Source organism: Procambarus clarkii, chromosome 14 (genome assembly GCF_040958095.1).
Source record: "Procambarus clarkii isolate CNS0578487 chromosome 14, FALCON_Pclarkii_2.0, whole genome shotgun sequence".
Taxonomy (NCBI): Eukaryota; Metazoa; Arthropoda; class Malacostraca; order Decapoda; family Cambaridae; genus Procambarus; species Procambarus clarkii.
This window is the reverse complement of record NC_091163.1, coordinates 11,093,492-11,105,621: the sequence shown is the minus strand read 5'-3', so window position 1 is coordinate 11,105,621 and position 12,130 is coordinate 11,093,492. Positions and strand designations below refer to the sequence as shown.

General features: G+C 38.8%; 1 protein-coding gene across 1 annotated transcript in view; it reads left to right on the top strand.

Annotated features, from left to right (window-relative positions):
- LOC123771439 (titin) overlaps positions 1-12,130 on the top strand; it is a 236,050-nt gene that overhangs the window by 96,193 nt on the left and 127,727 nt on the right. The window contains exons 25-27 of the mRNA XM_045763962.2: positions 1,315-1,475; positions 5,885-6,016; positions 11,363-11,465. Of these exons, the coding sequence (XP_045619918.2) occupies positions 1,315-1,475; positions 5,885-6,016; positions 11,363-11,465 (396 nt within the window). The remainder of the gene's footprint in view (positions 1-1,314; positions 1,476-5,884; positions 6,017-11,362; positions 11,466-12,130) is intronic.

Sequence of the window (12,130 nt, the reverse complement as noted above, 5' to 3'; positions counted from 1 at the left end):
ATACAGTATATTACTGTGTAAATAGTGTGTGAAACTACATATTGTAATTTTAGTGAATTTTTAACAGGTAATATTGCGACAATAAACATTTATTGTGGACACATTACTGACACATGTATCACCTTACCTTACCTTGAGGTTACCTTGAGGTGCTTCCGGGGCTTAGCGTCCCCGCGGCCTGGTCGTCGACCAGGCCTCCTGGTTGCTGGACTGATCAACCAGGCTGTTGGACGCGGCTGCTCGCAGCCTGATGATACAGGTCTATAACTGAAGGGGTCTTCCCTGCTGCCACTTTTGTAGATTGGAACTATGTTAGCCTTTTTCCATACATCTGCTACGACTCCTGTACACAGTGATGCCTGAAAAATCAGCTGAAGTTGAATTCTGAGCTCAGGTGCACATTCTCTCAGAACCCATGGTGAAACTTCATCTGGGCCAACTGCTTTGTTCTTACTTAGCTCCAGGAGCATTTGTTTCACTTCTTCTCTAGACACCTCTATGTGCGGTCCACTTGTGTAGTCCACTTGTGTGATCGAACTTGTCATATGAGCGAATTATTAATTGTAATCTGTGATAGAATGGGGAAGTTTTCCACCAGTCTGTGAACTATGTCTCGACATTGTAAGCAAATCCGATCATTCCCCGCTTCGGCAAACCATTGTTCGTCGAACCAGTTGAGTAAATCCGGCCTGAAAAGTGTGCGAACTAGCCGGAGATTCGTTGAATCAGGGTACATTGAATCGAGGTTGTACTGTACCATGACCACCGCACCATTTATAGTCAGGATCAATGGTGCGGTGGTCACAGTAATGTGTACATTTGGGGGTGATCCTAGACGTCATGGTATGAATCCTGGTCTGGACATTTTGAGTTCTTAATAACACTTATTTATATATTGGGTCTTTCCTTCACCTTCATTCAAGCATTACGGCATTGTAATAAGTATCTCTATAATTGCCGTTTTTAATGCTAGAACCACTGATACATCTTATCATTCAAAATATGATTACAAGATTACAAATAAATACAGATATTGCTTCTGGGGACCCTTAAATTCATATGTAATTGTAAACATGTTGCTGCATGTTGTAACATGCAAGGTCCTATAGAAGCATAGTTGTAATTACAGGACTTGTATAAAATTAAGATTTCTGGTTTGAGACATTGATTTTTAGGCCTTTTAACACTTACAGGCACAGATGTTCAAAATGTACAATAAATTTTTTGCTTGCCTCATGTTTGGGAGAAAATGTCATGCTGTACATCAATTGCTAAAATTACCTTTGTATGTTAATTTTATGAATGCTGTTTTAGAATATTCTGGATTGCTGCCAACCCCTGTAACCATAGAAGAATTTGGTCCCCCAAAACCAACATTATCTCTGGGACGTGTTGTAGAACTGAGAGGCCCGGTTGTGGCAGTGAAGGGTTCTACACTCTTGCTTACCTGCCTTGTTAGCCCAGTTGTTCAGCAGGTGAGATCAAATTGTTCACTTGGAAAACTGTCTTTCCCTACATATTATTCAATAGGCTTGAATTATAATATATAAATATCACCTTGTGATATTTATATCCTTGATATTTTACAAAAAGTTAAGGGTATTGGTGCTTTACAAAAGAAAAACTTAGCACTGTACCCTATTTGCAGTATTATCCAATGTGACTGCATCAATAGCACTTGAGAAAAATACAATAAGCACACATTATTTTCTGGATTTCAGTTTTAAAGATAAATGTCAAATAACTACAGTATTAATTAAATATCTGATTTAGTTTTTTGTAGTTTTTACAGCAAATTATCCATGTCTCATGTGTTATGAGTAAATATCCATTCAAAATTATAGATATCTAGCTGTTTTGGTACTTTTTCTGGGGGGGGGGAGCCCCCTTCGGCTCCCCGGAGCTATCCAGACTGATATGGATATACAGTGGTACCTCGGCTTATGAATTTAATCCATTCCCAGAGACGGTTCGTAAGCTGAAAATTCATAAATTGAAGCGAATTTTCCCATAAGAAATAATGCAAATTGTATTAATCCACTCCACACTCCCCAAAAAAATTAACTTCAAAGTAAATTTTATACCTAATTCACCCAAATCTTTAGTACTGTACTAAAGTATGTAGAACTTTTTACTTACCTTTATTGATGACTTTTGTTGGTGTATGGAAGACGGTGAAGAGGGGAGAAGGGGGAAAAGGTGTTATTGTTTGGAAGGGGAGAATCCTTCCGTTATAACATAAGGCAGTGATGACTTCTCTGGGGTACACTCTCTGGCACATTTTGCCTGCATACCACTAAGACCTGCTTGTGGCTCACTGCTTGATTTTCTCACTAAAAATCAATCCATTGAGGATTGTTTTCCCTTCATTCAAATCACAGTGTCATCTCAGGCATCACAGTGTCATTAAAAAGGTTAATGCCATGGTCTACTACAGCTTGCTCTGTGTGAGTTGTTTCAACAAAAGTTTGCATTTCTTCCCATAGTCTACACCACTTCCTAATTGTTGAGGAAGGGACATTATGTTTATGTATTTAATTTATTTATTTATTTATATATATACAAGAAGGTACATTGGGATTGTGAGGATACATAGCATAGTAATTACATTCTTGTAAAGCCACTAGTACGTGCAGCATTTCATGTACTGCCTCCTCCTCCCTCAAGGAAATTTCCTCAGCTGCTTTTTGTTGCTGCTCATTGTGAAGGGCTAAAAGTTCTTCGGTGGTCAGTTCTTCACTGTGTTCCTCCACCAACTCCTCCACATCAGCACCATCCAACTCAAAGCCCAATTTCTGCCCCAGAGTAACAATTTCCTCAACAATAGGCACTTCAGGTTCAAGCTCAAACCCCTCAAAGTCTAGCTCTGAAACACATTCAGGCCACAATTTAAGGATTGAACCTTACCACTGGCTTTCTTGGGACCCATAGCAAGATATATAATAACAGCTTTTATGTTCAAATAGCCTAAAATAAAAAAAAATAAAAGAATTTCTTTACAAAGAATTCAGGCACAATTGTCACTAGGTGGGAGACACTGGTAAACTGAGGCGCGATCACTGTGCCACCACACACTAGGTCGGCCATACGCATATCAACTAATTTCGTTTCCCAAGGCAAAATTCGTAACCCGATTCGGATTTTATGAAGAAATCGGGCTAGTAACCCGAAAAGTTCATGAAGAGGGGCATACGTAAGTCGAGGTACCACTGTATTAGATTTTTGCACCAGTCAGTGTGAATGGAATTCTTAGGCCTACCGGGGACCACGAGCCAAAACCTGGCCCCCTCAGAGAGGCACAAGGAACAATGGCCTATAGAATTGCACATGTGATTTGGAGCATTCTATGTCTACCATTGACTGGATTAGGCACCCAGAAAGGTAAGCATCCCAAAACAAACCCCCTATTCTAGTTGAAACTACTACTGAAAGTCAAATGAGTGGACAGAAATCCCTAAAGAAAAATGAGCAAACGAGCATGACATCACCACGTGCCGCATTGTCATCTGCGCAGCTCCCCCCCCCCCTCTCTGGGAGGGGGAAGGGGGGAGCCCCAGACCCCTCATGCTGGCTACCCACACCTTCAGTTCTCAGCTGAAGTGTATGAAGCTTGGTCGTGTGACTCCAGCTCCTGATTCTTGTGTTCAGTGCTGTGCCTTGTGTCTAGTGCTGTCTTCAGGGTGGTGCGTGAGCTGAGAGTAATTTTCACAGGTACTCGGGCTACATGCCCTTAGGGTTGCTTTCCCTAAGTGCCCTGTAAATACCACCCTTGGGGCTTGGGACCATCTTCCACAAATCACCTTGGGGCCTACCTCTGTTTTGTCTTTTGATTTTGATTTATTTATTTATTTATTTATTTATTTATTTATTTATATACAAGAAGGTACATTGGGTTTGTGAGAATACATTGGATAGTACAGTATTTACACTCTTGTAAAGCCACTAGTACGTGCAGCATTTCGAGCAGGTCCTTAATCTAACAGATAATTTTAAGTAGGTAATTTCTATCAGAATTGATAAATGATAAAGATACATTGCAAGAGAAAAATGAGATGAGAGAGCTTAGTAAGTATATTAAAGCACATTGTTATATTAAAGCTCTGATTGATTACATTGACAGCTTGATTAGTAATTTAAACAAGATTAATAGAAACCATACAGCAGATACTTGGTAATGATACTTGGTAATTTCTATCAGAATTGATAAATGATAAAGATACATTGCAAGAGAAAAATGAGATGAGAGAGCTTAGTAAGTATATTAAAGCACATTGTTATATTAAAGCTCTGATTGATTACATTGACAGCTTGATTAGTAATTTAAACAAGATTAATAGACACCATACACCATGATACTTGGTAATTGGCTGCCCTGAGAGTGCTGGAGGGTTTCCTCCTCCCTTGTTTACCTTAAGGGAAGGGGTAGTTTGCACTGGTAGGGCCACAGGATACTGCACAGTTAATTGTCAGCTTTTATAGCAGCCGGCTCTGTTCCACCTGGGTACATTGTCCTCTTGTAGGATTTTTCTTTAGTTTTTGTTTTCTGCCTGGTGGAGGGAGGTAGTCTGCTGGTTGCCCCTGTAACTCATTATATATTTATCTCTGGGAACTTGGTGGTATTCCCTGCTAGGCTTCCTGTGAGTGGACACGTCCTGGGGGTTCAGCTTTTAGAAGTTTGATTGGTGGACTTGGGTGCCTGTTCGCAGTACCCTGCCTGGGCTTTCTTTAGCTATACCAGTCAAAGGGCCCTGGGAAACCCCTGCGGGGGTGCAAAGGGTCCGATGGATGCTACACCCCTGGGTCCCCTCTTGCCTTGTGCGAGTTTGAGTGTTGCTCTGTCCCCTTGTCTCAGGGTAACTCTCAATGTTTTTGCCTTCGTCATGCGTCCTGCTGGGTTGATGGCACCTTCGACCCAGAGTCCTGCGAGTTTTGTTGCTTGTTAGTGACTCAGTTCACCCAGTTCACTGATGACTCTATCTGGGTGCAGGCAGCTTAGGCGTTGCATGCTAGGTATAGGTTGCTGCAACATGCTAGGTTTATTGCTAACCCGGAAGCCCCAAGGCTGCCTTGTTTTGTTTATAGGGACTCGGACTTGAGGGTGTTGGTCGCTTCGGCCTTGGTTCAGTCCTGCCCCCCCCCCCCCCAAGCGTCTGAGGGCTTCGGGGTCGGGGCAGGGTTTAGCTGGTTTTGAGACTCAAGTAGTCTGACCAGTGGGCCCCTCTTTCCTTCCTGCCTTTCCGGCTGCCTCGGCTTTTTCTTTTGAGGTCCGGGTTTGGAGGGTGAGTCGGCCGTGGGTCCTGCCGTGGAGGTTCCCAGGGTTGGGGAGCCCTCCCTCCATTCGGTATATTTTTCGCTTTTTTTTACATCCAGCCTCAGAACTGAAGGTGTTGGCAGCTGGCATGTGGGATCTGGGGCTCACCCTTGCCCCTCCTAGGGAGTGGGTAGCTGCGCAGACGGTGGCGAGGCACATGGTGATGTCATGCTCATTTTGCTTGTTTTTCTTTGGGGAGTTCTGTCCACTTATTTGCCTTTCAGTAGTAGTTTCAACCAGAATAGGGGTTTGTTCCGGGATGCTTACCTTTCTGGGTGCCTGACTTGGTCGATGGCAGACATAGAATACTCCAAATCACATGTGCAATTCTATAGGCCATTGCTCCTCGTGCCTCTCTGAGGGAGCCAGGTTCTGGCTCGTGGTCCCCGGTAGGCCTAAGAACTCCATTCACACTGACTGATGCGGAAGTCTAATATCCATATCAGCCTGCATAGGTTCGGGGATCCTCCAGGTCCCACTCAGAAAATGGCGTTTCATTACATTAAATGCTAGTTTTTACAGAATGTTTATCTTCTCTTTAGTAAAAATTTGCATTCCTTACTTTGGTTGCAGGATATTGTGTTAGTACATGACATATATTTCTTGTATGCTGAGCAGCAAGTACTTACTGATGATTCTCGCATAGAAATCATACAGGATGTATCAACTGATGGGTCCCGGTTGCTGTACCTCAGGATAACACAGGTATTGTAAAAAGCTCTACGTCACTTGCTAAATTTCTTTAACAATTCATATATATTAGCTTCTCATATACAGTAGTTTTAAGTATTAAGTATGACCCAAATAAATTTAAAATTCAATTCACTCATTATTTTTGGTTATCCTTGATATGCTGTACTTACTTGGTTACTTTATAAAATATATAAACACCGTACCTACTAATTAACCACTGTAATAGGATCATTTGAATATCTTCTAAAATATATATACTGTAATTATTATTATATTATATTATATAATATATACAGTATATATATTATTATTATTATCTCATAGTACAGTTTGGTTCATTATTTTTATTATTATTAAGTAATGGTAATATCTTCTCACAGACACAATGACATAGAATAAAAATACACACTTATGTATTTGTATAGTTTATGTGAAGGTTTACACCAAGTCTGTTGCACTCTTCTGAGTGCTTTATCAAAGTCTGAGAGTGTGGGAATTTACTTGTGGGAGCCAATGTATTAAATTTATTCTTAGATAATTAGTTGATAAATTTAAGTTAAATATTTATAAGTAAATTATATATTTAAATTTAAACCAGTGGACTGTATCTTAGAACTCTTCACAAATATTTCCACACAGGCTTGTGGGTTTCAGTTATATTTATTAGCCACACACTCATGAAAAATAACACCACCAATATGAATGGATAAAATCTCACTAAAGTTGAGCTACTACAAATTTATTAATTAATAAAATAGATAATAGGATGATCTACTTAGAAACATAAGTTTGATCAATTCTAATTTATATGAAATACTAAGAGTTCAGCTGTAGGTGAAGTTGAAACTTGGACTTGAACGCGTATGAGTCACCCCTGTGTCTCCACTCGTCGACAAATTGCTTATGGCATCTATGGGAATGATCAGTAAGCTTCTCGCTGGATAATGACAAACCCATTGACTTTCAGTGGTTTGAATATCAGCCTGCCAACAAATTAAAATTTAAACCCTGCCAAGGTTCGGAACACAGTTAAATTAAAATGTCAATGAGTGAATTTTAACCACTGTGCTGCTCCGGCCAAGAAAACTCGTTCATCAGAAACTGCGCCAGCCTACATATGATGATGTTAGCATATTGTAATAATAAAAAAAATCCCATGCATACAAGAGGGCACACATTTGCTTCCTCAGACCTCCAGTAACCATCCCCCATCTTGAAAAAACTTCCTGAGTCCCACACTTTCCTTTCATGGGCTTAGTAATGTGTTTTAAGTTACTTAGGCCTATGAAACAATCCTAAGGCCAGGGCTTTAGGAATGTGTAGGGCAGCCATACTATGAGCAACTGAAATTTTAACAACAGCAAGTGAGTGATTACCATTATATATTTCAGGCAAAATGTGTGATATGTCCAATTATATGATTTTGGCTTATGCTGTGTGTGTGTGTGTGTATATATATATATATATATATATATATATATATATATATATATCCTAGTAGCCAGAATGCACTTCTCGGCCTACTATGCAAGGCCCGATTTGCCTAATAAGCCAAGTTTTCCTGAATTAATATATTTTCTCTAATTTTTTTCTTATGAAATGATAAAGCTACCCATTTCATTATGTATGAGGTCAATTTTTTTTTATTGGAGTAAAAATTAACGTAGATATATGACCGAACCTAACCAACCCTACCTAACCTAACCTACCCTACCTTTATAGGTTAGGTTAGATTAGGTAGCCGAAAAAGTTAGGTTAGGTTTTAGGTTAGGTAGGTTAGGTAGCCGAAAAACAATTAATTCATGAAAACTTGGCTTATTAGGCAAATCGGGCCTTGCATAGTAGGCCGAGAAGTGCATTCTGGCTACTAGGTACGACATATATATATATATATATATATATATATATATATATATATATATATATATATATATATATAATATATATATAATATATATATATATATATATATATATATATATATATATATATATATATATATATATATATATATTATTATAGTTGTGAGGGTACCACCTCTGGTGCAAGTGTAGAGATCCATAGCCTCAGAGAAGAAAATAAAGAGTATTCAGAGAAAACCTTGTGGATTCAAACTGAACACTTAAGTATTTTCTTCTCCTACCACCCCTATTCTTTTGTACATATACTGTACATATATTTATTTTATATGAACTTTGTTACAAATGAGGAGTTACATATATGGTTTCTTGCCCGAAACGCATTGCGTAATAGTGGCTTTAGGCATTGTATGTACTAGCTCTATCTATATATCAATCCATTAATGTAACATCACTTGTATGTATATACCTTACCTGAATAAACATCTGAATCTGAATCTGAATCTGGTACAAAGATGATTATCATGAGTTGTCAAGTTCCTCCAGCTCCTCAGATGGTTCCTCCAGCTCCCCCCTCAGATGGAGGGATGGGTCATGCTTGATCCATCCCTCAGTGCCTCCATCCTCGCTAAATTATTTTCCCCCCATCCCCACACTGGACCCTTCCAGATATATACCCCCCACCCCTCCAGCCATGTCTAAATGGTGTGCCTGTACGGGATTAACACAGTATGATTTTGATTCTCAGCTACCTTTCTACCAGCTGGTGACCTGGGAGGCAGACTGCCCTGCCTGACATTTATTATCTATCTATCTATATTTATTATTTTTTTATTTTTTTTTATTTTTACAGTATAATTTACGTATTTAATTTATTTACAAGAAGGTACATTGGGTTTGTGAGAGTACTTAACATTGGTGTTCATTAAACAACATCAGACTAAATGCTGACTGTTGTTCAGTCAGCATTCAGTCAGCTTGTGACTGAATGCCTGACTGACTATAACTTGGCCATGGCTGCCTCTGATTGATTACAACTAACTATGACTAGCTCTGACTAGATGCTGCATAATAGAGGCAGCGAAATCTGTAAAGGGAATATGTAAACACTGGCCTAGCGAGGGCAAGGTTGTCACTAAAGCACAATAGTGGTCTCCAGTTTAACATATACCTTACTCTGTAAACTAAATACTGTATTCTAGATTTAATGGCCAATGACTCTGTAAATAAGGCACCAGTTAACCCCTCAACTGCTTGGCTTCCAAATATGACACCCCCAGTGCGCAGGAAATAAATTCTCTGGAAAAAATCTTAATTGTTTTGAAGGTGTCAAAAACCCTTCCCTGAGTATGGGTATAGTAACAGAAGGTCGAAATTGTACGTACTTTGGCTGCTATGGGGTCCGTAAGTACGCGTGTGACGTCATCATTCCCTGGTCACCCGTGGCGTACGCCCCTGGGACTGGTAGGGCACCCAGGGCAGGATGCGCAAGTTGCTGCGAATATATTTTTGTTCATTTTTTGTGCACAGTTCCAAATACATTTTATTTGTTTTTTTATGCCAACCCTATGTATAATGAACATGTACACTGTATTATGGCAGTAGAACATCCGTACTGTCCAAAGACACTGTGTTAAATGCATGACACATATGTACACATATGTTGCACATATTTCCCATGCATCATGCTAATTTATGTATATATACAATCTATTTACACACTATACACTGTCACACACTATATACATTCATCATCAACACACTCAGAACTCCGCAAGTATCAGCTGCCACACCCTCACACCCTCACTCCTCCAACATCTTACTCGCCAACATTGCTCCTCCCACCATACTGTTATTGTTTTCATTACACTATTTATACATGTTATGTAGACTTATCTACATGTTTTATTCACCAGAACTATGCAAGTAAGCCGGTATTGTGTCTAAACTTTACAATGGCCACCATACTCTGCATGAGAAATCACACATCAGCCAGCAGACGACGCTACAATTTCGTCACCTCCCTCACCAAAATAGTTCCTCCCAACATACTCCTGTTACTGTTATTACACTATATACACACATTGTATATACCCATGTACAAATGTGTTCACCATAGTGAACCACTAAGCTAGTATGATGAGCAAAACAAGAATGGCTGCCACACACACACACACACACACACACAGTGAGGCTACCTCGATTCTCTCCCTCACTCCCTCACCACAATTTCAACTCCCACAATACTACGCACATATGTACATGGGTATATACACACATTGTATATACCCATGTACAAATGTGTTCACCATAGCAAACCACTAAGCTAGTATGATGATCAAAACAAGAGTGGCTGCCACACACACACAGTGAGGCTACTTCAATTCTCTTCCTTGCTCCCTCCCTCACCACAATTCCAACTCCCACAATACTATGCACAGTACTTATTATCACCACAATCCTGGTGTTATCACATTACTGGTCACTAAATCCTGTAAAGGAATAATTGACCACAATTTTAATTTGTAAAGGAACCTAGGAAGTTGTTTGAAGATTCCTAGATGGACGAAATAATGCTGTGGTGCTGTGGCTAGCACTGTGAACATCGTGAACAGCATTGTCTCACTGATATTTGAATATTGTACACAGTCATTATCACAGAAGATGGGACACCATGACTGTAGCTCTCATCCTGTAACTACACTTAGGTAATTACTCAGGCTCTTCTGTAATACTATCATGGCTAAATAATACAAGCTATATATATATTTTGACATTATTAGGCATTGCTGTGGTCACAAGCTGAACAGCAGTGCTGTGGTTGGTTGCTCACTCAGTACTGAGGCTCTCACATCCGGGAATGTGGCCCACGATTTTTTTAAAGATGGCGTCTGTTTACAAGTGCCCTGAGGAAGCTGATGTGAACCCCATGTAGCCGCAGGAGTTTTGAATGGAATGTGAAAAATACAAATACCTGAAGGCGCGTTGCGCAAACCAGACGAGTGCCTGCAGGTGCATTGTGCAGTTTAAGGGTTAATGATCTAAAATTTGGTCGTTACAACTGGCGGAATGCTAAATCAGAGGTCCATAAATCGAGTGGATACCATATATAGAACTAGGGGAAAATTTCCCATAGAGTGTAAGTCATTGAGATGCAAGTCTCATCTCAACCATACACTCAGACTGTGATAAAGCACTCAGGAGAGTGCGAAAGACTTAGTGTAAATGACATAAAATACACAAATACATAAGTGTTATTTATTATTTATTAAATCCAATATTATTCATTATTTGTTATTATTATTATTATTATTATTATTATTATTATTAGTAGTAGTAGTATTACTATTATTATTATTATTATTATTATTATTACTATTATTATTATTATTATTATTATTATTTGAATTATCATTATTATTTATTATTATAATTATTATTATTATTATTATTATTATTATTATTATTATTATTTATAAATTGCTTCATTTACAAACAGGTTATAGAGGAGGATGGAGGAGAGTACCAATGTGCCACGTCAACTGACCCACCAGCTCACTCAGTACTCAATGTTGTTATAGTGCCAAATGAAACTCAAACAGGTTTGTAAACTTCAAATATTGTAAAATTATAATACTGTAATATGATGTAATCAGACTGTTTTAAAAAGCAGTATACGAGTGACCAATTGCATCTAAAATGGTAATTACCTAAGTGTAGTTACAGGATGAGAGCTATGCTCGTGGTGTCCTGTCGCCCCAGCACTCTTTGTTGTATAATGTTTTGAAACTTCCGAGGGTTTTGGCATCAGTAGTTTAGTGAACATGTCAAAGAGCATATGTGAGAATATTTTCAGAAATGATGTCATTTCATGAAGTACAAAATGTTTAAAGCAGTGTAATGGTATTTAATATGTGAAGACTGCTAAAAATTTTATTTGTTAATGGCTTTGCAAGAATGTACCAATTAATCATCCAAATCTTCATCAAAATATGTTGCCTCGTTATATCTATACAGTGGTACCTCAGCTTACGAATTTAATCCATTCCCAGAGATGACTTGTAAGCTGAATTTTCCCATAAGAAATAATGTAAATTGAATTAATCCATTCCAGACTCCCCAAAAAATTAACTTCAAAGTAAATTTTATACCTAATTAACCCAAATCTTCAGTACTAAAGTATGTACACGTTATCACTTACCTTTATTGATGACACTTGTTGGCATATGGAAGATGGTGAGGAGAGAGTAGGAGGAGAGGTGTTAGT